Source organism: Zootoca vivipara, chromosome 12, assembly GCF_965207765.1.
Source record: "Zootoca vivipara chromosome 12, rZooViv2.hap1.1, whole genome shotgun sequence".
Classification (NCBI taxonomy): domain Eukaryota; kingdom Metazoa; phylum Chordata; class Lepidosauria; order Squamata; family Lacertidae; genus Zootoca; species Zootoca vivipara.
In genome coordinates, this window is record NC_142595.1 from 50,953,388 (window position 1) to 50,973,659 (window position 20,272).

The 20,272-nt window shown below is 47.8% G+C and overlaps 2 protein-coding genes across 2 annotated transcripts; both read left to right on the plus strand.

Annotated features, from left to right (window-relative positions):
• Window positions 1-178: 178 nt before the first annotated feature.
• LOC148684145 (zona pellucida sperm-binding protein 3-like) lies at window positions 179-6,996 on the plus strand. Its single transcript, XM_088655602.1, has 5 exons — window positions 179-643; window positions 1,106-1,224; window positions 2,857-2,969; window positions 4,363-4,476; window positions 6,735-6,996. The coding sequence occupies exons 1-5, from the start codon at window positions 308-310 to the stop codon at window positions 6,845-6,847; spliced, it is 795 nt and encodes a 264-aa protein (XP_088511728.1). The 5' UTR covers window positions 179-307; the 3' UTR covers window positions 6,848-6,996.
• A 1,940-nt stretch (window positions 6,997-8,936) lies between these two features.
• ELP5 (elongator acetyltransferase complex subunit 5) lies at window positions 8,937-20,015 on the plus strand. The gene is made up of 8 exons (XM_035137177.3): window positions 8,937-9,025; window positions 9,863-9,923; window positions 11,019-11,099; window positions 12,836-13,062; window positions 15,016-15,209; window positions 15,403-15,513; window positions 17,661-17,761; window positions 19,148-20,015. The coding sequence occupies exons 1-8, from the start codon at window positions 8,974-8,976 to the stop codon at window positions 19,254-19,256; spliced, it is 936 nt and encodes a 311-aa protein (XP_034993068.2). The 5' UTR covers window positions 8,937-8,973; the 3' UTR covers window positions 19,257-20,015.
• Window positions 20,016-20,272: the final 257 nt, after the last annotated feature.

Consider the following 20,272-nt stretch of genomic DNA (forward strand, 5'->3'; position numbering starts at 1 on the left):
TGGAAAGATAATTGCCTGCGTAACCTGCTGGAATAGGAAAGTTTTACGGCAGGCATTTAAGAGTCAAGAACATAAGACACCTGCTGACTCTCTAGTGGCAGAGAGTTCCACAGGACTGGAAAAATGACAAATGAGCCTTGGAAACTGGAGCTCTAACCATCTCATACCATGAGAGGAAAATACTCCATAGCAATCACCTTTTGGTCTAAGTCAGGTGTGTGATAAAGGGTGGGAGGGGAGAAAACTTGTTAATCACCTGATGCAGGTGAGGCTATAAAAAGCTGCTGCTAGGGGTATTTTCTCCTTTATGGGCTACAGAAGGCCTTGTAGGGTATGCAGAATGGGGGGCTATGGCTTGCTGTTAGTTTGCTTAGCTATAGGGGTGATGCCAGTCCCACTGAGAGTTCATACAGGACAGTGGTTTCCTTCGACCCAGACCTGGTGGGCTCAGCAAACTGGGCCTTACTGGGTGCAGGTGAAATGTGACCAGTCCCAAGTTATTGTGTCGGTGGAGAGAAGCCCAGGAGCCGAAGAGCTGGTGAAACCCAGTGACCTGACCCTGGGAGACTGTCCTTATACGAGCCTCGAAAAAGAAACGGTGGTTTTTGCGGTCGCCCTCCAAGCGTGCGGCTCCCAGGTCCAGGTGAGCTGTTAGGCTTCCTCCTCTGTCTTCTGCATTCTTCCTTCCGGCCGATGTTGAAATGTCGGGAACAGACAAATGTCGGGCTTTCCTTTCCTGCCTTTGGGCTGCCTGAGGATTTCTCAAGCCTGGTGCGCCTGGGAATTCCCCATTGCTTGCCAACAAGAGGCAGTGTGGTGCAATGGTTGCAGGGACCTGGGAGACCAGAGTTCGAATCCCTCCGCTTGGCTGTGAAGCTCACCGGATGTCTCTCAGCTGAACTTACCTTGTGCAATTGAATGAGGAGGGAGCAAACCATGTGTTGAGCTCCTTCGAGAAAATGGCGGGCTGCGAATGCAATGAATAAAATAAAAATAAATTGCAGGTGTGGATTAAGCCTTAGAGTTGCGTCCGTCACCCTGACACCTGGGTTTGTGTGTGCAAATGATCAATGCTGCGGTGTGGTTCTGTTTATTCTCCCAACAGCTGACTCCAGCCATGCTGATCTACAGAAATATTTTGTTTTACAAAGCGGAAAGGCCTGGTCCCACCACAGCTGAGCCCAGCCTGCCGTCTGCAGTCCTCATTGAGTGTCATTGTCCAAGGTTTGCAAAAAATTGTGAAAGGTATTTGGGGAGAGAGGGTAATGGGCCTGCGAACAGGGCATGGCTGGCCCCCTATAAGGAATGACCTCGCAGGTTCACTTGAGCTGGGAAAACCTATATTTGTTGGTGCAACTTCCATTCTGGAAGACAGGGAAATCACAAACACAAAGGCTTATTATCATCATTATCACATATACATTTAAAGTGGTGATATATCAAATAATAATAATAAATTTATTTATACCCCGCCCGTCTGGCTGGGTTTCCCCAGTCACTCTGGGCGGCTTCCCAAAAAATATTAAAAATAGAATAAAGCATCAAACATTAAAAACTTCCCTAAACAGGGCTGCCTTTCGATGTTTTCTAAAAACAGCCATGGCTTCCCCAAAATAATTCTGTGAGCTGAGGTTGGTTTTATTTTTTATCTTTTTTTTTAAGTGATCCTTATTCCCCTCAGAGACGTACAGTTTTTGGTGTGGTTTAACCACCAGTCCCTCTTCCCGGGGAATTTGATTACCGTAATTGTGAGGGGATACGGGGGATTCCCTGTGCTTTTTTTCTGGGGGTACTTGAGGGTACCGGCATCTTTTGTCCTGTAAGAAAAGCACTGTTTTGAAATGTGGCTCTTAGTCTTACTATAACAACAGCAACCTCTTTTTTCTAGAAGGAAAGCAATGGGGGGGTGTTCCTAACCAGTCTCAGGACCCAGGGGTCAGCAAACTTTTTCAGCAGGGGGCCAGTCCACTGTCCCTCAGACCTTGTGGGGGGCCGGACTATAATTTGGAAAAAAAAAATATGAATGAATTCCTATGCTCCACAAATAACCCAGAGATGCATTTTAAATAAAAGAACACATTCTACTAATGTAAAAACATGCTGATTCCCGGACCGTTCACGGGCCGGATTTAGAAGGCAACTGGGCCGCATCCGGCCCCCGGGCGTTAGTTTGGGGACCCCTGCTCAGGACCCATCCATAACAAACTACAGTACCCAGAATTCTTTGGGGGAAGCCATGACTGTTTAAGGTGGCAACTTAGTGTTTAATAGTGTGAATGTGGCCAGAGTGTCGCCCCTTAATTCAGGGTTGGTGACAGCTGGAGTCCCAGAAAACTTGCAGGGCCCACAGATATCCTCTATCTTGGCTTGAATAACGTTGTAGCCACGGCCACCTGCCAGGAACGAGGGACCAGAAGGTAGAAAATGCAGATCCCCGACCAGTAGTATATCTTAGGCTTTTTAAGGACAACACACCCTTTAAGGCAAGCTGTGGGAATATTTATTATCGCAGTAGGAGAGCAGCCTCCCACACTTCCTTGTTCGCCCCTCCAAGCCATGAGAACTGGAGAGCAGGACAGGCGTATGTGATTTGGGGTGGGAGGGATGAAGAGTTTTAGTTCACCTGGTGCAGGTGTGGTTGGGCGTGGTGGGGCAGGGAGCGACAAACCTGAGCCACACCTGTATTTCTGAGCCTATGGCCGCGGGTTCCATAGGTTAGCTGATGTGCTGCCTGTAGGAAGCAGTGGCCCAGAATTATTTGAATGGACCTTTTAAGTCTGTAGCTTTGGTACAATGCACCCTCGCCCTTTCATGTAAATTATTTTTTCCCCCAGACTGATGTTCTCTCTTTCCCAGGCAGATGCCCTTAGGAGGCTCAAGGAATATCGATGAAGCAAAAGGCTCCGAGATGCTGGCGAAACTGAGAAGAGCTGCTGGGCGACAGAAAAGAAATGTCTCTTGGCAGCAAGGCAGGTGTCCCTGAAACGAAAAGCATCATGGGTATATCTTGGTGAGCCTCCCTCCGGTGCCCTCCAGATGTCTTGGACTACAACTCCCATCATCCTGAGTCAGCTTAGCCAATTGTCCTGGATGATGGGAGTTGTAGTTCAAAATATCTGGAGAGGGAACGCTGACCTAAAAACGTGGGGCGTGTCTTTTGGCTTAGCTCAGCGGCGGCCAAACTTGGCCCTCCAGATGTTTTGGGACTACAACTCCCATCATCCTAGCTAACAGGACCCAGTGGTCAGGGATGATGGGAATCGTAGTCCCAAAACGTCAGGAGGGCTGAGTTTGGCCACCACTGGAGCCTTAGCTTGATGGTTATAATGGGTTCAATGGAAAGAGTCATGCGTCGTCTTTTATTTAATTCTCCTTTTGAGTTACTGGTGAACGGGTGAGGTGGAATTTCTGTTAAATTATTGTTGAGACCAGTGGCTCATATGCAGTAATGAAGCCCGACCACAGAACTGGCAAATGGTTAAAGAGGAATGTAACAGCTGAATGTTAAAGTGGAAAACAACTGTAGATAAGGTATAAGGAGGGTTCAAACATGTACAGTAAAAAAAAAAGGGCTGAGTAAAAAAAAATTCCCCAAAGAGTGTTTTTGGATGAGATGGTGGGACAATGGGGTTGGGCAAAGGATAAAGAGCTAAGATGATAATAATAATAATAATAATAATAATAATAATAATAATAATAATAATAATAATAATAATTTTATTATTTATACCCTGCCCATCTGGCTGGGTTTCCCCAGCCACTCTGGGCAGCTCCCTACCGAATGTTAAAAACACAATACAGCATTAACCATTAAAAGCTTCCCTAAACAGGGCTGCCTTCAGATGTCTTCTAAAAGTCCGATAGTTGCTTATTTCCTTGACATCTTGATGGGAGGGCGTTCCACAGGGCGGGCGCCACCACCGAGAAGGCCCTCTGCCTGGTTCCCTGTAACCTCGCTTCTTGCAGGGAGGGAACCGCCAGAAGGCCCCCTCGGAGCTGGACCTCCGTGTCCGGGCTGAACGATGGGGGTGGAGACGCCCCTTCAGGTATACTGGGCGGAGGCCGTTTAGGGCTTTCAAGGTCAGCACCAACACTTTGAATTGTGTTGTAGTTTTGTCTGTTTGTGTCTGTCCTAATGGAAATGCTCTCACAGACTCTCTGAACTCTCTGGGATTGCATTATTGAATGAAGCCTGACCACTTGGGGATTTGAGGTGAGCCTTTGTACTTGAACCACCCCCCACCCACCCCCGGAGGGGAATTTCCCCACATGCAGAATGTTGAAGAATGAATCACAGGAATCTGGAAAGTTACAGAAGTCTCCTCCTCCTCCTTCCTCCTCTTCCTTTTTCTTCACTTACAGAGAACTCATCTTTAATTCAAACGGAGTCCAATGAGGATATCACCCCTGCTTCAACCCAGAGCACAGTTCCAAAAGCAGAAGAGAAAGTGGTGATTGTGAAGCACAAGTCGGCACGTGAGATGCAGCGGGGCGTTGTTGTTGTTGTTGTTGTTGTTGAGTCGTTTAGTTGTGTCCAACTCTTCGTGACCCCATGGACCAGAGCACGCCAGGCACTCCTGTCTTGCACTGCCTCCCGCAGTTTGGTCAAACTCATGTTCGTAGCTTCGAGAACACTGTCCAACCATCTCGTCCTCTGTCGTCCCCTTCTCCTTGTGCCCTCCATCTCTCCCAACATCAAGGTCTTTTCCAAGGATTCTTCTCTTCTCATGAGGTGGCCAAAGTATTGGAGCCTCAGCTTCAGGATCTGTCCTTCCAGGGAGCACGCAGGGCTGATTCCCTTCAGAATGGATAGGTTTGATCTTCTTGCAGTCCATGGGACTCTCAAGAGTCTCCTCCAGCACCATAATTCAAAAGCATCAATTCTTCGGCGATCAGCCTTCTTGATGGTCCAGCTCTCACTTCCATACATCACTACTGGGAAAACCATAGCTTTAACTATTGTACGGACCTTTGTCGGCAAGGTGATGTCTCTGCTTTTTAAGATGCTGTCTAGGTTTGTCATTGCTTTTCTCCCAAGAAGCAGGCGTCTTTTGATTTCGTGACTGCTGTCACCATCTGCAGTGATCAAGGAGCCCAAGAAAGTAAAATCTCTCACTGCCTCCATTTCTTCCCCTTCTATTTGCCAGGAGGTGATGGGACCAGTGGCCATGATCTTGGTTGTTTTTTGGTGTTGAGCTTCAGACCATATTTTGCGCTCTCCTCTTTCACCCTCATTAAAAGGTTCTTTAATTCCTCCTCGCTTTCTGCCATCAAGGTTGTGTCATCTGCATACCTGAGGTTGTTGATATTTCCCCCGGCAATCTTAATTCTTGTTTGGGATTCATCTAGTTCAGCCTTTCGCATGATGAATTCTGCATATAAGTTAAATAAGCAGGGAGATAATATACAACCTTGTCGTACTCCTTTCCCTGCTGGGCTTCCTCTGGGCAGCCCAGCAGGGCTACACGAGCTTGTTATCCTTCGGCTCTTGGTCTCCTTTGAGAATCTGCCCCTCCCTTGCTTGGTTACTCCCAATAGTAGAGAGGACTCAGATGGCCAAAGACCATTAACTCTTTCTGCAGCAGGGTCCCTGTCGCCAGGATCCCAGGGCTGCCCAAACAACATGAAAGGGGGAGCTTTGTAGGCACAGTGTACAATTGTAGAAGTGGAAGGGGATCCCCCAAGGGTCATCCAATCGAACCCCCTGCAATGCAGGAAATGCAGCTAAAGAACCCCTGGCAGATGGCCCTCCAATATCTGCTTTAAAACCACCAAGAAAAATATAACCTACTGCCTTCCAAGGTAGTCTCCATACAGGGCAAACTAAAGCCCGGGGGCCGGATCCGGCCCAATCGCCTTCTAAATCCGGGAATTCGTTCTCTCCCCCCAAAAAAATATAGTCCGGCCCCCCATATGGTGTGAGGGACAGTGGACCGCCCCCCTGCTGAAAAAGTTTGCTGACCCCTGCTCCACACCCTCCAACATTTCTCCGATGAAAATAGGGACGTCCCATTCCATAATGATGATTTTACTATTTATACCTCACACATCTGACTGGGTTGCCCCAGCCACTCTGGGCAGCTTCCAACATATATAATAAAAACATTAAACATTTTTTTTTAAAAAAACCTTTCCCTATCCAGGATTGCCTTCAGATAGCTCGGGGGTCCGATGACTCCATACCCTCCAATGTTTCTCCATGAAAATAGGGACACCCGAAGGAAAAGGGGGACATTCTGGGATGAAATCAGAAACTGGGGTGGCTTCTCTAAATCAGGGATGCCCCTGGAAAATAGGGACACTTCGAGGGTCTGCTGCTCTGTGACACAGCTCCAAAATAGGCCCAGCCACCAGCATAATCTGCTCCTTAGTTTCCAAAGGCCTGTCTGAACAGGAAGATCTTGGCCTGCTTGGGGGAAGGACAACAAGGAGAGAGGCAGTCTAACCTCTCTTTGGGAGGGAATTCTGCAATCTGGGAGCAGCCACAGGGAAGGCTCCCGTTTCACCCCTAAGCATGATGCTGATGGGATCCAGAGAAGGTGCTCACCTGATGATCCTTAGCATCTGGGCAGGTTTGTAAAGGGAGATGCGCTCTTTCAGATTATCTGGGCCCAAACCGTCCCCCCTTAGCTAGCACCCTGCTATATCGCATTTGGAAAAACAATGCGAACAGGGCCTTAAAAAAAAAAAGAGAGAAAATGATCCTCACTGGAGTTTTGCTGTTCCTCTTGCAGTGATGATGAAGGATTCCGGGATGGTAATGGCACTGATTATCGTCGTATCTTCGCTTGCTCTCGTCCTTTTTGCCATGATAACCCAGTTTGTGTACCAGAGATTCGGGGGGTGATGCTTCTCAGTGGGGAGTTGTAATTAATTTTGTGTGTGCACGTGTTAATAAAACAAGTTGAAAGTGGATTTGTCTCTGTGCAATTGTATTGTTGTGTGTTTGGGCGGGTGTGTGTGGGGTCAGTCTGGATGATGCTCTGAGTCCCCAATTTTTTGGGTCTTCTACCCAGTGAGGGTTTGACTCTAACAGAGGATTCTGTTGCTGCTGAACCTAGTCAGACAAGCATCTTTGCAAGAGAATTGCCTTAGCTGGCCATTTAAATGTCCTCATCAGCACCCCAAAACGTTGCCAAGTGATGGTTCCTGTTATGTATTCAGTGGGTCTGTTTGCCTGAGCTTGAGTCCGGACTAAGGAATCTGAGCTCCTGTGTTCTGATTCGATACATAATGTCCAATCACAGAACATTTCAGGATTGGGGCCTCTGCCATTGGCTCTTGAACTCTTGAGTTGTGATTTGCAGCTTGGAAGTTTAGACAGCCAATCACGTCGGGAGTGGGAGTGGCCCAGGCTTTCAGGAATGTATATAAGCAGTTGCTTTGCCCCCTTTTCCCAGTTATGTAGCTCAATAAAGGTTCTTGCTGTTATCACTTGTGTCTTGCTTTGTGGGAACCCACCTATACTGTACTGTTCTCACTCAGGGGTGGTCCCATCCAGGCTAATGGGTGGGCCCTTTCTCCACTCAATATCTAGCTTCTAGGGAGGAGAACAGCAGAGTGTGATCTCCATGAGATGAGCCGGAAAGGCTGGAAGTTGGAGGCACAGATATGCTGTGGTAAATTCAAAGCTGCAACTAATGTAAAAGGAAGATCCGGCGGGATGTTAATGCGTTGAGCCTTTCCATCCTATGCTCAGTTCGTATACGCTGCATATGTAAATAAAACCACAAATCCTTAAGACACCACAGAAACAGAAAACACTGGAATCCCTGGATTAATCTCGCTGCTCACAGATTAGGATGATCTGTAGGTTATATCCAATGTGAGGGCATGGTCATGCCCATTGATTTCAGTGGATCTAATCTAGGTAGAACTTAATTGCACAAGCCCCAATACGTGTGTGTGATCTTTCTTCCACTTTAGAATCATCACTGCAACCACCCATTTCCTACCCATTCCACAGCCCCCTTTCGCCTGAGCCCAGTAGGGTCGCTGACTTGGTTCTCTGCCTATTGGAGACTTGCCTCATTTAATTCCACTTATGAATCGCTTCCTATATAAAATATCTCAAAGCATCACCAAAAAACAGCAACCAACCACTACAAAATCTCATACATTATTTAAAACATGCTTCCCTATGTTGAAACAATTCTAAAGCCGATGCAACCTGAGAAATATCTACTTAAAAGGTTTGCTGGAAGAGGAAGGTATTCAGCAGGCGCCGAAAAGACCCACTTAAAAACGCATATTGCAAAAGGGAGGTCTTCAAAGGCACCAACGAAACAATATAAAAGGCGCCTGTCGGATATGTAAGCACCAAACGGCAGGCAGAAATTCAACAGGTTGAATCTCCCCCAGGCTAGTGCCATGCTCTCTTGTACATGTTCTGCTTCTTTATTGTGAATTCATTCATTGCATTCACATACCGCCTTTATGCCAAGGCGGTTTACCGTTTTTAACTCCAGCTGCTGCTTCGAAAGGCGCAGCGTCTCTCGTTCAGCAAATATTTCCCAAAAAGGATACCTGCAAGCGAGCCTGGCGCCCTCCAGCTGTTTTGGACTACAACTCCCGTCAGCCCCCACCAGTCAGACAAATGAAGACCTTTTTAAGGCGTCCCGACTTCTGCCTGTCCAAAAAAAAAACACCTCCTCTCTCTGCATACACAGAGACAGGACCCTTTGCGTTTCAAAGCCGCGTTCACGGCAGCTATTTTAATTATGGGGAGGGCCTCCCGTGTTGCAGGGGAATTATTCTCCCTCAGGTCACTTCAATCCGGCATCGAGGAGGGGGGGGGTGCCTCCTAACCGCCTCCCTCAACATGGCATCGCCCATGTACGGCTTTCCGTACAAAGGGCCTTCGCAGACGGCTCTCTCGCGCTGCGGCCCGCTTGTCCGTACAGTGACGTCAGTGGAGTGCGCCGGGCGGCGTGAGCGAGGACGAAGGCGTCCGCGCAGAGGGGCGGGGGAGGCATGCTTGGGGAGCTGGTGGCCGGAGGGGCCGAGGGTCTCGTCCTTATCCAAGGTGAGGTGGGGGAGGGAAGAGAAGGAGGACCTCCCTACTGGGATGGGGCGGGGCAGGGACCCACCCTTCAGGGAGGCCTTAGCTGAGATTCCTGCATTGCAAGGGGGTGGACTAGATGTCCCAGGGGATCCAATTCCAACTCTGCAATTCTGTAAGGTTTAGGGGAGGGGAGTCTCTTGCCCCACTTTGCTAGCAGCTGCTGTGGGAATGGAGGGGTCGTGGGGCAGGGGATTAAGGGAGAGGTGTGGTCTGGGAGGATTCAGGTGAAAGAGTGGGGTCCTGGAGGGGAATGAAGGCAGAAGGTGGTGTATGAGGCAATCTTTATTTTGTTTTTATACAGGTGAAACTTGGAAAATTAGAATATCGTCGAAAAGTGCATTTATTTCAGTAATGAAACTTAAAAGGTGAAACCAATCTATGAGATAGATGCATGACATGCAAAGCAAGATATGTCAAGCCTTTATTTGTTGTAATTGTAGTTATTTGTCATTAGGCAGGTCAATTATAAATGGAATGTCATTAATGAAATGTAATAGCGATTTTTATTTATGTCTATTTTTGTATTATTGTAACTATTTGAATGATTACTGTGGAATTTCGAAAAGAAAGCATATGTAAAAATTTTTTTAAAAAAGTTGCATTACTGAAATAAATGCACTTTTCGACGATATTCTAATTTTCCGAGTTTCACCTGTATATGCTGGAAGCTGCGCAGAGTGGCTGCAGTAACCCAGTCAGAAGGGTGGGGTACCAATAGTGAATTATTATTATTATTATAACGGGAAGACTTCAGGTGGTCAATCTGTTCTCCGTTCATCCCTGGTTTTCCTCCTGCAGACTCCGTCGCCTGCGAGGGCCGCACCCTCCTCAAGAGTTTCGTGGAAGCGTCGGCCCAAAGGTGGGTGAAATTCGCCTTTGAGATTTTGGGCACTTAGCTCACTCCCCACTACCACCACCACCACCACCACCAGGCATGGTTTGGGTGGGCGGGCAAGGCAGCTCCAACCGTCCTCTCTCCAGATCCACGAGGAAATCCTCAAAAGATCATATACAGGGGAGAGGGGGAATCTTATGAGTGGCTGGAAATATAAGGTGCAGAGGGGTATGTGTGCTGCTGAGTGCAGCTTTATGGAATAGTGGCCTGTAAACTTTCAGTTATACTAATAATAATATTTCCTGTTGTATTGTGGGTGTAGCGCCAGTTGGTACCCAAACTGAAATACAGTGGTGCCTCGCTTAACGAATGCCCTGCTAAATGAAATTTCCGCTTAACGAAAGGATTTTTCGAGCGGAGGTTGCCTCGCTAGACGAATTCGTTTTATGAAAAATTTGTCTAGCGAATCGCGGTTTCCCATAGGAATGCATTGAAATTCAATTAATGCGTTCCTATGGGCAAAAAAAAAAAATATCAAAAAATTTCAATGCATTCCTATGGGATTCGCTAGACGAATTTTTCGTTATAAGAAAAGACCCGTGGAACGAATTAAATTCGTCTAGCGAGGCACCACTGTAGTCATTTGATATGCCCTTATTGGTGACATCAAACTTTAAGTTGTGAGTTCTTTCTGTTTGTTTTTTTAAAAAAAATAGTTTTATTGATTTTATAAAAATTGCATTAAAAAGACAGAAGACCAAAAAACTACTACAGAAAGACAAAAAAGCACATAAAAAAATAAAAATAAAATACACCAAAACTTATTCACATTTGAATAAGTTCACAATGTGAATAAGTTGTGACTTTCTGAACGAGATTTGCACCTCCAACCCCGCCACTCCTGATGCTCGATAACCGCAATATGTCACCCTAATCCTTTCAGACAAGTGTGGATCACCAAAGCAGTCTTGAACCTAGCCCACGTTCTCCCTCTGAAGCCCAACCTTATCGCCATCTTCTTGCCCTCCATCTTTGCTTTCTTCTGCTTTGGACCGTGAAGGGACCCCTTCCTCTCTCCCCTGAAAGCATAATCAGCTCTTCCCCCCGTTCCTCCTTTAGGGGCGAATCTGTTCACGTTTTCAGCTTTGAGGTCCCGGAAGAAGAATTCAAGACTGGATTCAGCGCCCAAGTCACCTCCCGGTGAGTGCGAGAAAGCCACTGGCATAGGCTGGCCGGTGTGTTTCATGCGCTGGTAACCTCCAGACCCGCTTAAGGCACATGCTCTATGTGGAGCTACCCTTAGACCTGTTCTGGAGGTTCAAGCCCATGCAAAGTGCTGCAGTTGGGCTTGTTGATGGGAACAGACCATTGCTAGCACATCACTGCAGTGCTTAAAAGCTTGCACTGACTGCCCCTATGACCCCAGGCCATGTTCAAGGTTCTTGAATGAATTCACAAAGCCTGGGACTACTTGGGTCTTGGATACCTCCCTTATATACCTGCCTGGTCATCGAGGTCCTCAGGGGTGTCATTGCTAGGATCCTGAGATCATCATCGGAGACCTTTCTTCATAGAGGTTCAGAGGGTGGCAACTTGAGAATGGGCCTTTTCTGCAGTGCGGTGGCTCCCCATTTGTGGGATGTTCTCCCCAGGGAGGTTTACCTGGTGCCTTCATTATACACCTTTAGGCACCAGCTGAAGACGTTCCTCTTCAACCCGGCCTTTGGATGATTGACATGTGTTGTGGGAGGGGCGATTATTTGTTTTCGTTCCTGTTTTGATGATGCATTTTGCAATTTTTATATTGTAATTGTATGTTGTGAACAGTGTTAGAGACACTCTGTGCTTTCGTGATTAATTCCAATTGATCTTACCCATTGCATGTGTTTTTTAAAAAAAATTGCACGCCGCTTAGAATGGGACGGTCCAACTTTCCATACCAAGTGGGCCGCCAGAGCACTTCAACGTAGGACCCGCGGGCCACACGCTGAATTACATTTCCATATTGCATAGCTGCCAAGTTATCCCTTTTTTAAAGGGATTTTCCCTTATGCTGAATAGGCTTCCTCGCGAGAAAAGGGAAAACTTGGCAGCTATGATATTGCAAATTAAAGTGTCAATTAATATTATGTAATGGCGCTGTGGGTTAAACCACTGAGCCTGGGGCTTGCCGATCAGAAGGTCGGCAGTTCGAATCCCCGCAACAGGGTGAGCTCCCGTTGCTCGGTCCAGCTCCTGCCAACCTAGCAGTTCAAAAGCACGTCAAAGTGCAAGTAGATAAATAGGTACCGCTACAGAGGGGAAGGTAAATGGTGTTTCCGTGCGCTGCTCTGGTTCGCCAGAAGCGGCTTTGTCATACTGGCCACATGACCTGGAAGCTGTACGCCGGCTCCCTCGGCCAATAACGCGAGATGAGCGCCGCAACCCCAGAGTCGGTCACGACTGGACCTAATGGTCAGGGGTCCCTTTACCTTTTAATGTATGCAGTTAGTAAACTTAATTAAATATATATAATGAAATAAACAAGAGATTTAATTATTAAACAGATTTATCGTACAAACAGAGGTAGATGCTCTCGTTAGAAATGCATGACCAAAGAAAAATTAAAATTTTAAGGCTTTAAGGTGTTTTCCCTTGAATGCTTAGAAACTTTGGTAAGTAGATTTGAACAAGCGTTTCCCAAACTTGGGTCTCCAGCTGTTTTCGGACTACAGTTCCCATCACCCCTGATCACTGGTCTTGCCAGCTAGGGATGATGGGAATTGAAGTCCAAAAACAACTGGAGAACTGAGTTTGGGAAACACTGGTTTAAACACACACACCTGGTTTCTATAATGTAACAGTTTTCCTGTAGGATTTTCTTTCTCCTCTAGAGATAGTCCTGCCTTAATCTGGCCCATTGGCGGTGATTATTATTATTATCTGTTTTATCCAAGGATACGGTTCCACGATGCCTTCCGGGATCCCCTGGGCTGGGCCGGGGAGCCCAGCGGCTTGACCCTGGGGGACTTCTCTGCCTTGGAATTGGTGGGCCGCCTGGCTGCAGGGTCTCCAGGCCCTGCCACGGTCGTGCTGGATTCGCTGAGCTGGCTGCTTCTCCGCTTGCCGTTTGCTGGCGTCTGCCAGGTCCTTCCGCAGCTGCCTAGGAGAGCAAAGGCTGCTGGTGAGAGATGAGAGGGGAGATGTTTTCAAGGAAGCCTAGGGTAGCTTTAAAAGAGGGTTGGGCAAATTCATGGCGGAGAGGGCTTTCAAAGCTTACTAGCTGTGCTCTGCCTCCAGAGTCAATGCCTCTGACTTGCCAGTTGATGGAAACCACAAGAGGGGAGAGGGCTCTTGTGCTCGGATCCTGCTTGCAGATTTCCCATAATGGGCACCCGATTGGCCACTGTGAGAACAGGATGCTGGGCTAAATGGGCCATTGGCCTGATCCAGCGGGACTCTTCTGACGTTAATTTTCTTGTATGCATTTAGAAGGCCCTTAACAACTTTAGGTCCAGGATACTTTGGGGACAGCCTGCTCCCTTATATCCCTGCCTGATTGCTGAGGTCTTGGGGGGGGTGTCAAAAGGCTGCTGCAATCTAGTAAACATCTCCCAATATAATAACGCCCACTCACATCATAAAGAGCTCGAAACCCACCTACTCTCAGCAGCCAGAAACATCATAGCCAGACACTGGAGAGACCTAGAATCATAGAATCATAGAGTTGGAAGAGACCACAAGGGCCATCCAGTCCAACCCCCTGCCAAGCAGGAAACACCATCAAAGCATTCTTGACATATGTCTGTCAAGCCTCTGCTTAAAGACCTCCAAAGAAGGAGACTCCACAAATTCCACTGTCGAACAGCTCTTACTGTCAGGAAGTTCTTCCTAATGTTTAGGTGGAATCTTCTTTCTTGAAGTTTGAATCCATTGCTCCGTGTCCGCTTCTCTGGAGCAGCAGAAAACAACCTTTCTCCCTCCTCTATATGACATCCTTTTATATATTTGAACATGGCTATCATATCACCCCTTAACCTTCTCTTCTCCAGGCTAAACATACCCAGCTCCCTAAGTCGTTCCTCATAAGGCATCATTTCCAGGCCATTACTTCCCTTAGGGTGACAGGGTGACCTGTCAGGAGTAAACATGGACCAATGGTATCAAATGGTATGGGAAACAGCCTTATTAGAAAAACTAACAAATAAACTGAAACTGACATGAGGACAAATAGAAGAAGACGGCTTCACTTGGGCAAAAAAAAAAAAAAAGAAAGAAAGGCAAAAATACAGGATGGGAGACACCTGGCTTGATAGCAGTACATGTGAAAAGGATCTAGGAGTCTTGGTAGACCACAAACCTGACATGAGTCAGCAGTGTGATGCAGCAGCTAAAAAAGTCAATGCAATTCTGGGCTGCATCAATAGGAGTATAGCGTCTAGATCAAGGGTAGTAATAGTACCACTGTATTCTGCTCTGGTCAGACCTCACCTGGAGTACTGTGTCCAGTTCTGGGCACCACAGTTCAAGAAGGATACTGACTAGCTGGAACGTGTCCAGAAGAGGGCAACCAAAATGGTCAAAGGCCTGGAAACGATGCCTTATGAGGAACGGCTTAGGGAACTGGGTATGTTTAGCCTGGAGAAGAGAAGGTTAAGGGGTGATATGGCCTGGGGGGCAGGATCTGGCCCAATTGCCTTCTAAATCCGGCCCGCGGACGGTCTGGGAATCAGCGTGATTTTAGATAAGCGGAATGTGTCCTTTTATTTAAAATGCATCTCTGGGTTATTTGTGGGGCATAGGCATTCGTTCATTTACTCCCCCCCCCTCAAAATATAGTCCGGCCCCCCACATGGTCTGAGGGACAGTGGACCGGCCCCCTGCTGAAAAAGTTTGCTGACCCCTGTCTAACACTGTATGTAACACCAGTGTCTCACAACAAATGGAACTGATTTGTAGAAAACACAACTTGGGGAAAAAGACAACACATGTATTTTTTTGTAAACTAAGACATCTTTAATAAAAATATATTTAAAAAAAGAAGAGAAAGCCTTTTGCACTTGCTGGTGTTGTAACAGGAAGTGGAGCTGACATGACAGGTCTCATGGCTTTCCCAACATTTCCTGATCTTCTGCAGGTCTGAAAATTGCCCGGCTGGTGATCCTCCTCCATGGCGACTTGCACCAGCTTGGACAGCTAGAAACCTTGCATACTTTGGCTCGCGTTGTGGTGGCTCTCGAGCCAGCGCCGTGGAATGCGTCCCAGGGGGACGAGGCTCCCCGAGTCGCTGTCACGTTGCACAGGAAGAAAGGCGGCAAAGTGCTGCGGAAGGTGAGGCTGGCCAGGTGTCAGGAATATGACTGTGGAGTGCAGTGGGGTGGGCACAAGTGGGCGGAGCAACAGGTGGAAGTCCTGCCCCCTGAGAAGACCCGGTTTCCTTGCACCAAGAGTTAACTTCCCTTACTAGGTGTGATTTATTGCTGACCTGCTCCTGACACCCCCCGCCCTTCCTTTGCTCCTCCAGAAAGAACGCTTTACTCTCCTTCCGGGTTTCCTCCTGAAGCACCTTGGTGAGCTGCCGCAGGACGGCGTTTCCGAAGGGGGCCGTTCAGAGGATGGCAAAGCCTCACCTACGGTAAGTGACCTTGCTTGCTTATTTAGTTAAGCATCCAGCTCTGTGGGCTCTGGGGCTCACGAGCCGGCCGCCTGCACCAGGGAGGTTGTGTTGGGCGAGTCTGCAAGTGGAGGAATGGTATCTTAGAATTTTGAAGTGTCAGGCATAGCTCTAGTGGCTTTAGCCCAAACGTAGCAGAGTTTTCCTGCACAGCGCAGAAGCAAGTTGAGGTGGAAATGACTAGTCGGCTAGACGCAGAATAACTATTTACAGGATTTATTAAAAGCAAATAAAACCAGCAGAGTTTCTGCATACAAAGCAAAGCAAAATAAATCCTCTCTCTCTCTCTCTCTCTCTCTCTCCCCAACCACACGCAGCACTCCTACTCCTAACACCCAACAAGAAACAACTGCTAGCATTCCTAGATAACAGAGTTCAGTGCTGGTCATTAACCAACCAGAGAGCTGTTGCCAGGCCAGGCAGACCTTGGCTTTCTGCCAAGAGTAAATTGGCACTGCCTTGAGTTAATTGTGTGAAGCCAGAATCTGTAAGTTTCCCATGAGAACCAATTAACAGAAACTGAACATGGTAAGGTGGGGGCTGGGAATCCGGAACCTCCTTTCTTTGCTTGGAACATAGGAACCTGCCTTTGGCCTATCTAGCTCAGTATTGTCTACACCAGGCATGGCCAAACTTGCCCCTCCAGCTGTTTTGGGACTACAACTCCCATCATCCCTAGCTAACAGGACCCAGGGGTCAGGGATGATGGGAATTGTAGTCCCAAAACAGCTGGAGGGACCAGTTTGGCCATGCCTGGTCTACACCGATTGGCAGCGATTCTCCGGGGTTTCAGGCAAAGCTTTTCCCCCTCCTCTCGTAACGCTAGAACTCGTGGACTGCCAACGAAACTGAGTGTTGGGAGATTCAGGAAAGGTTTTAAGAGCCCTTCACGCAGAACATAAACTCATGGCAGAAATGGCCATCTCGTGAAGGAGAGGGCTATTAATGGCTACTATGCCCTGGCTCCTGTCAAGTAAATCACAGAGTTTGAAAATGGAGTTATCGTATTTTTCTGTGCATAACATGCCCCCACGTATAAAGACGACCCCTAATTTTTTGGACCGCAACAATTTTTTTAGGGGGGGGAATTGCCCAAAGTTGTTGAGGGTTTTTTTTGGGGGGGGGAGATTGCCAAGCTTTTGGGGGGGGTGTCAACACCACCAATTGCTCTACAGCCTGCCCGCTGATGCAAATCTCACACATCGCTGCAGCCACAGCCAGTTGTCAGAGCAGGCCTTGCCGCAGCGAACAATCACACGCCAAATCACCGCCAATCTCCTGCTGGCTGCTGCCACCGATTGCCCGTCCCCCCCTGCTCTCCGTGTATAAGACGACTCTCAATTATTTCTAAGGAAAAAATATCTTATACACGGAAAAATACGGTAATTCTTTATTAGAAAAAAAACACAAATCTTCACAGACTTGGCTGTCAGGCGCAATGAGCACAGCAGCTGGGTAGGTCTGTGAATCAGTTGCTGAGACGGAAAGTCCCCACCTCCCCACAGCCATCCAGGTCCCGTTCTCTCCAGGGCTTTCCCCAAGCGATTGGAGACTGCGCCTGCGCGAATCCTGTTGCAGCTGCGCCCGTTTCAGCCCTCTTCTGGTTCTGGGAGACTGGGGGGAGCTTGTTACAGCAGGAGGGGAAGACCCCCGTGAATCTGCACCAGCCTGACCTATTTCTGCCTCTTGGCCTCCCTCCTGCTTCATCTTCTGCCTCTGATTTTGGATTTCTCTCCCCACTCACTAAGCCTTGTTACCCCTTCAGGCCCGTCCTCCTCCCAGTCTTCTTCCCCTGACCACTCATCGTTGTCCCACTCCCCAGGCTCTGAGCGTTCTTTCCTTGGGGGAAAGGGAATCCCGCAAGAAAGACCCAAATGCAACAGCAACTCTCCTCACCTGAGATTCCCAACAACTGGCATACAGAGACACACCGCTTGCAACAGGGAAGGTGCAATGTAACCATCTTGGCTGGCGCGGCACTAGGGTTTCAGGCCCACCCGCTTCTGCCACATTAAATTTGTACGCATTTCACCCATGTTCCAAGGCTGAGATTTCTAGCGGCTGTCCCATTGCTGTGCTGGTATTGACTGGGCTTCTTCCCCTCTCAGGCTGACCCAGCCGCCAACTTGACCTTTAACCTGCGCCTGTCGGAGGCTGAACGCCGGGCCAAGGAGTCCGTCCCTCTCCCATACCAGTTCAGTGACAAAAAGTAAGTCCTTCGGTCGGGGGGAAGTGGATTTATTGTTGTCTACATTTGCAAATATATTTGGGACCCAGGTAGCGCTGTGGGTTAAACTACAGAGCCTAGGGCTTGCCGATCAGAAGGTCGGCGGTTCGAATCCCTGCAACGGGGTGAGCGCCCGTTGCTCGGTCCCAGCTCCTGCCCACCTAGCAGTTCGAAAGCACATCAAAATGCAAGTAGATAAATAGGGAGCGCTCCGGCGGGAAGGTAAACGGCGTTTCCGTGCGCTGCTCTGGTTCGCCAGAAGCAGCTTTGTCATGCTGGCCACATGACCCGGAAGCTGTCTGCGGACAAACGCCGGCTCCCTCGGCCTATAGAGCGAGATGAGCGCCACAACCCCAGAGTCGGACACGACTGGACCTGATGGTCAGGGGCCCCTTTACCTTTACTATATTTGCCAAGTGTTTTTGACTTGCTTTCACAGCCCAATTAAAAACCTTAAAAGCCTGCCCAGACATAGAATTTTACTCTGCACGTTTGCTTTTCAAGTCTGCTGTTTTTATCCGGGTTGTATTTTATGCAAACAGCTTACAGAACTCGAATTCAGGCCTCAATGCCTGGCAGGCCACCTCCTTCCCTGCGGTCACTCTCAGGTCCCGATTTCGGGGGAGAAAGCCCCCTTGGTTATTCCATCACCTTCAGAAGTTTGTGGGGTGGGAACAGCAGCCTATGAGAAGGCCTTCTCTGTGGTGGCCCCTACGTTGTGGAACTCCTTCCCCACAGAGGTGCTTCCGGCACCTTCACTATTAAGCTACCGGGCGCTCTTCTTTGCACAGGCCTTCTGTGACCTCCTTGAGGTGTATATTTTCATGACCTGCCTTATTCCTGTCATTTTAAATTGTTTTAAACTGTGTTTAATGTAGGAGCCCCTCCACTTCCGCTCTCAGAGTTAGTTTCCCAGAATTCCCTGGGAAGAGGGATAGACTGTGAAAACCATTCTGTTAAAACCACTCTGCGAATTGCAGCTCTCCGAGCAGAACAGGAGGGTCTCCTGGCAACTCTCAGCACCCTGGACCAAACACAGTTCCCAGGATTCCCTGGGGCGGAAGCCATGACTGTTTAAAATGGCAAGAAATGGCTTTAAACGTTAAAAGCGCAGACGGGACCTTACTCTTTGTAAAAAAAAAAAAAAGGATGCCCATGGCTGCAACTTCCTAACAACTTCCAGAGGGACTTTTGGGCAGCACTAGAAATTGGATGTTCGTGACCTGATTTATGTTTTATGTAGTTTTTAAAATTTTGCACGGGCAGGGGCTGATGGGAGTTGTAGTTCAAAACCACCCAGGGGGCAAGGCTGTTCTCTGACCGGCATTTCCACCCTGCCTCTAACCGCCCCTTCTCGTCCTGTCACAGAAAGTCATCTCTGCTTCTGACGCCGACCAGCCAGGGGAAGATCTATTACGAACCGGATGCCGCAGATGACATAGATGAGGAAGACCCAGACGACGACTTGGATGTGTGAGCGATGGAGAGTTGGCTGCGAATGGAACGTTCCGGTGCCTTATAGAAAGCCGCCGTCTTGGATGGCCCCCTCTCGGCTTCTTCCCACAAGAACATCCGCCTTGGACCTACCTGCGAAGGGGAATTTATCCCTCGCCTTGGGAATAGATGTGCACAGCCAATAGGAAGGAATCCTCCCTGGAGGGGGGAAGACTTCTGGGTGTCCTTTCAGGAGCTGCCACAATCGATCTCTTTTACATGCTAAATGGACACAATCCTGATCCCGTCCTGTTATGGGTATGCAAAGAGGAGGGGGTTAACACAGGAAATTATTCTGTGGAAAGAACTTTTTTTTTTGAGGATAAACAAATTAAGATTTTTTTAAAAAAAACCAGACATGGATTGGTGATTTATTTTTTATTTTATTTTTAGGAAAAATTGACATATCACACCCATATCAATATTTTTCACACAATAGTTTGTTTGGCAAATATTCCGTGTTGGGTTTTCTTTACAACCAAACATAAATTCTGTTCTAGCGTGTTGTGAAAGTATGAAGCTATGCTCCTTTATAATAGGGAATTCGCCAAAAAAATCGACACTTCTGGCACGGGTTGCCTTCCACTCGGGTTTTCACGAATGATTTTCGGAAATCAGGCGCTATTTCCGAAGGACAAATCCTGGATATGTCCGGGAAATCCAGGGCGTATGGCAGGCTTACTTTATAAATGTTTTGGATGTTCCTTATTTTCTTATATAAAATTATTTATATACTGCCGTATACAAGATATCAAAGTGGTTTGCAGCAATGAATACATAAAGCCATCAAATAAGCCCATGAAAAGTTAAAAACAGATGTCAGTTAACCATTGTGGAACGATATATTCTTAAACTGCCTGCCTAGGCCTTGCAAAAGAGAATTGGTTTTCAGCAGACGTTTGAAAGTTGGCACGGAAGGCGGAGGCTGAATCTCTAGTAGCAGAGAGTTTCTTATTTTCAGACAGCCTCGCTTGCTTTCAAAGAAGTGTGGTTTCTTTC

Bases quoted from the DNA above. Each gene is read 5' to 3' on its own strand.
- LOC148684145 (XM_088655602.1), top strand. From the start codon at position 308: ATGGGCTACAGAAGGCCTTGTAGGGTATGCAGAATGGGGGGCTATGGC. The intron at 644-1,105 runs GTGAGCTGTTAG...TTCTCCCAACAG, and splicing joins CGTGCGGCTCCCAGGTCCAG to CTGACTCCAGCCATGCTGAT. The intron at 4,477-6,734 runs GTGAGATGCAGC...TTCCTCTTGCAG, and splicing joins TGTGAAGCACAAGTCGGCAC to TGATGATGAAGGATTCCGGG.
- ELP5 (XM_035137177.3), top strand. From the start codon at position 8,974: ATGCTTGGGGAGCTGGTGGCCGGAGGGGCCGAGGGTCTCGTCCTTATC. The intron at 9,026-9,862 runs GTGAGGTGGGGG...TTCCTCCTGCAG, and splicing joins GGGTCTCGTCCTTATCCAAG to ACTCCGTCGCCTGCGAGGGC. The intron at 17,762-19,147 runs GTAAGTCCTTCG...GTCCTGTCACAG, and splicing joins TACCAGTTCAGTGACAAAAA to AAAGTCATCTCTGCTTCTGA.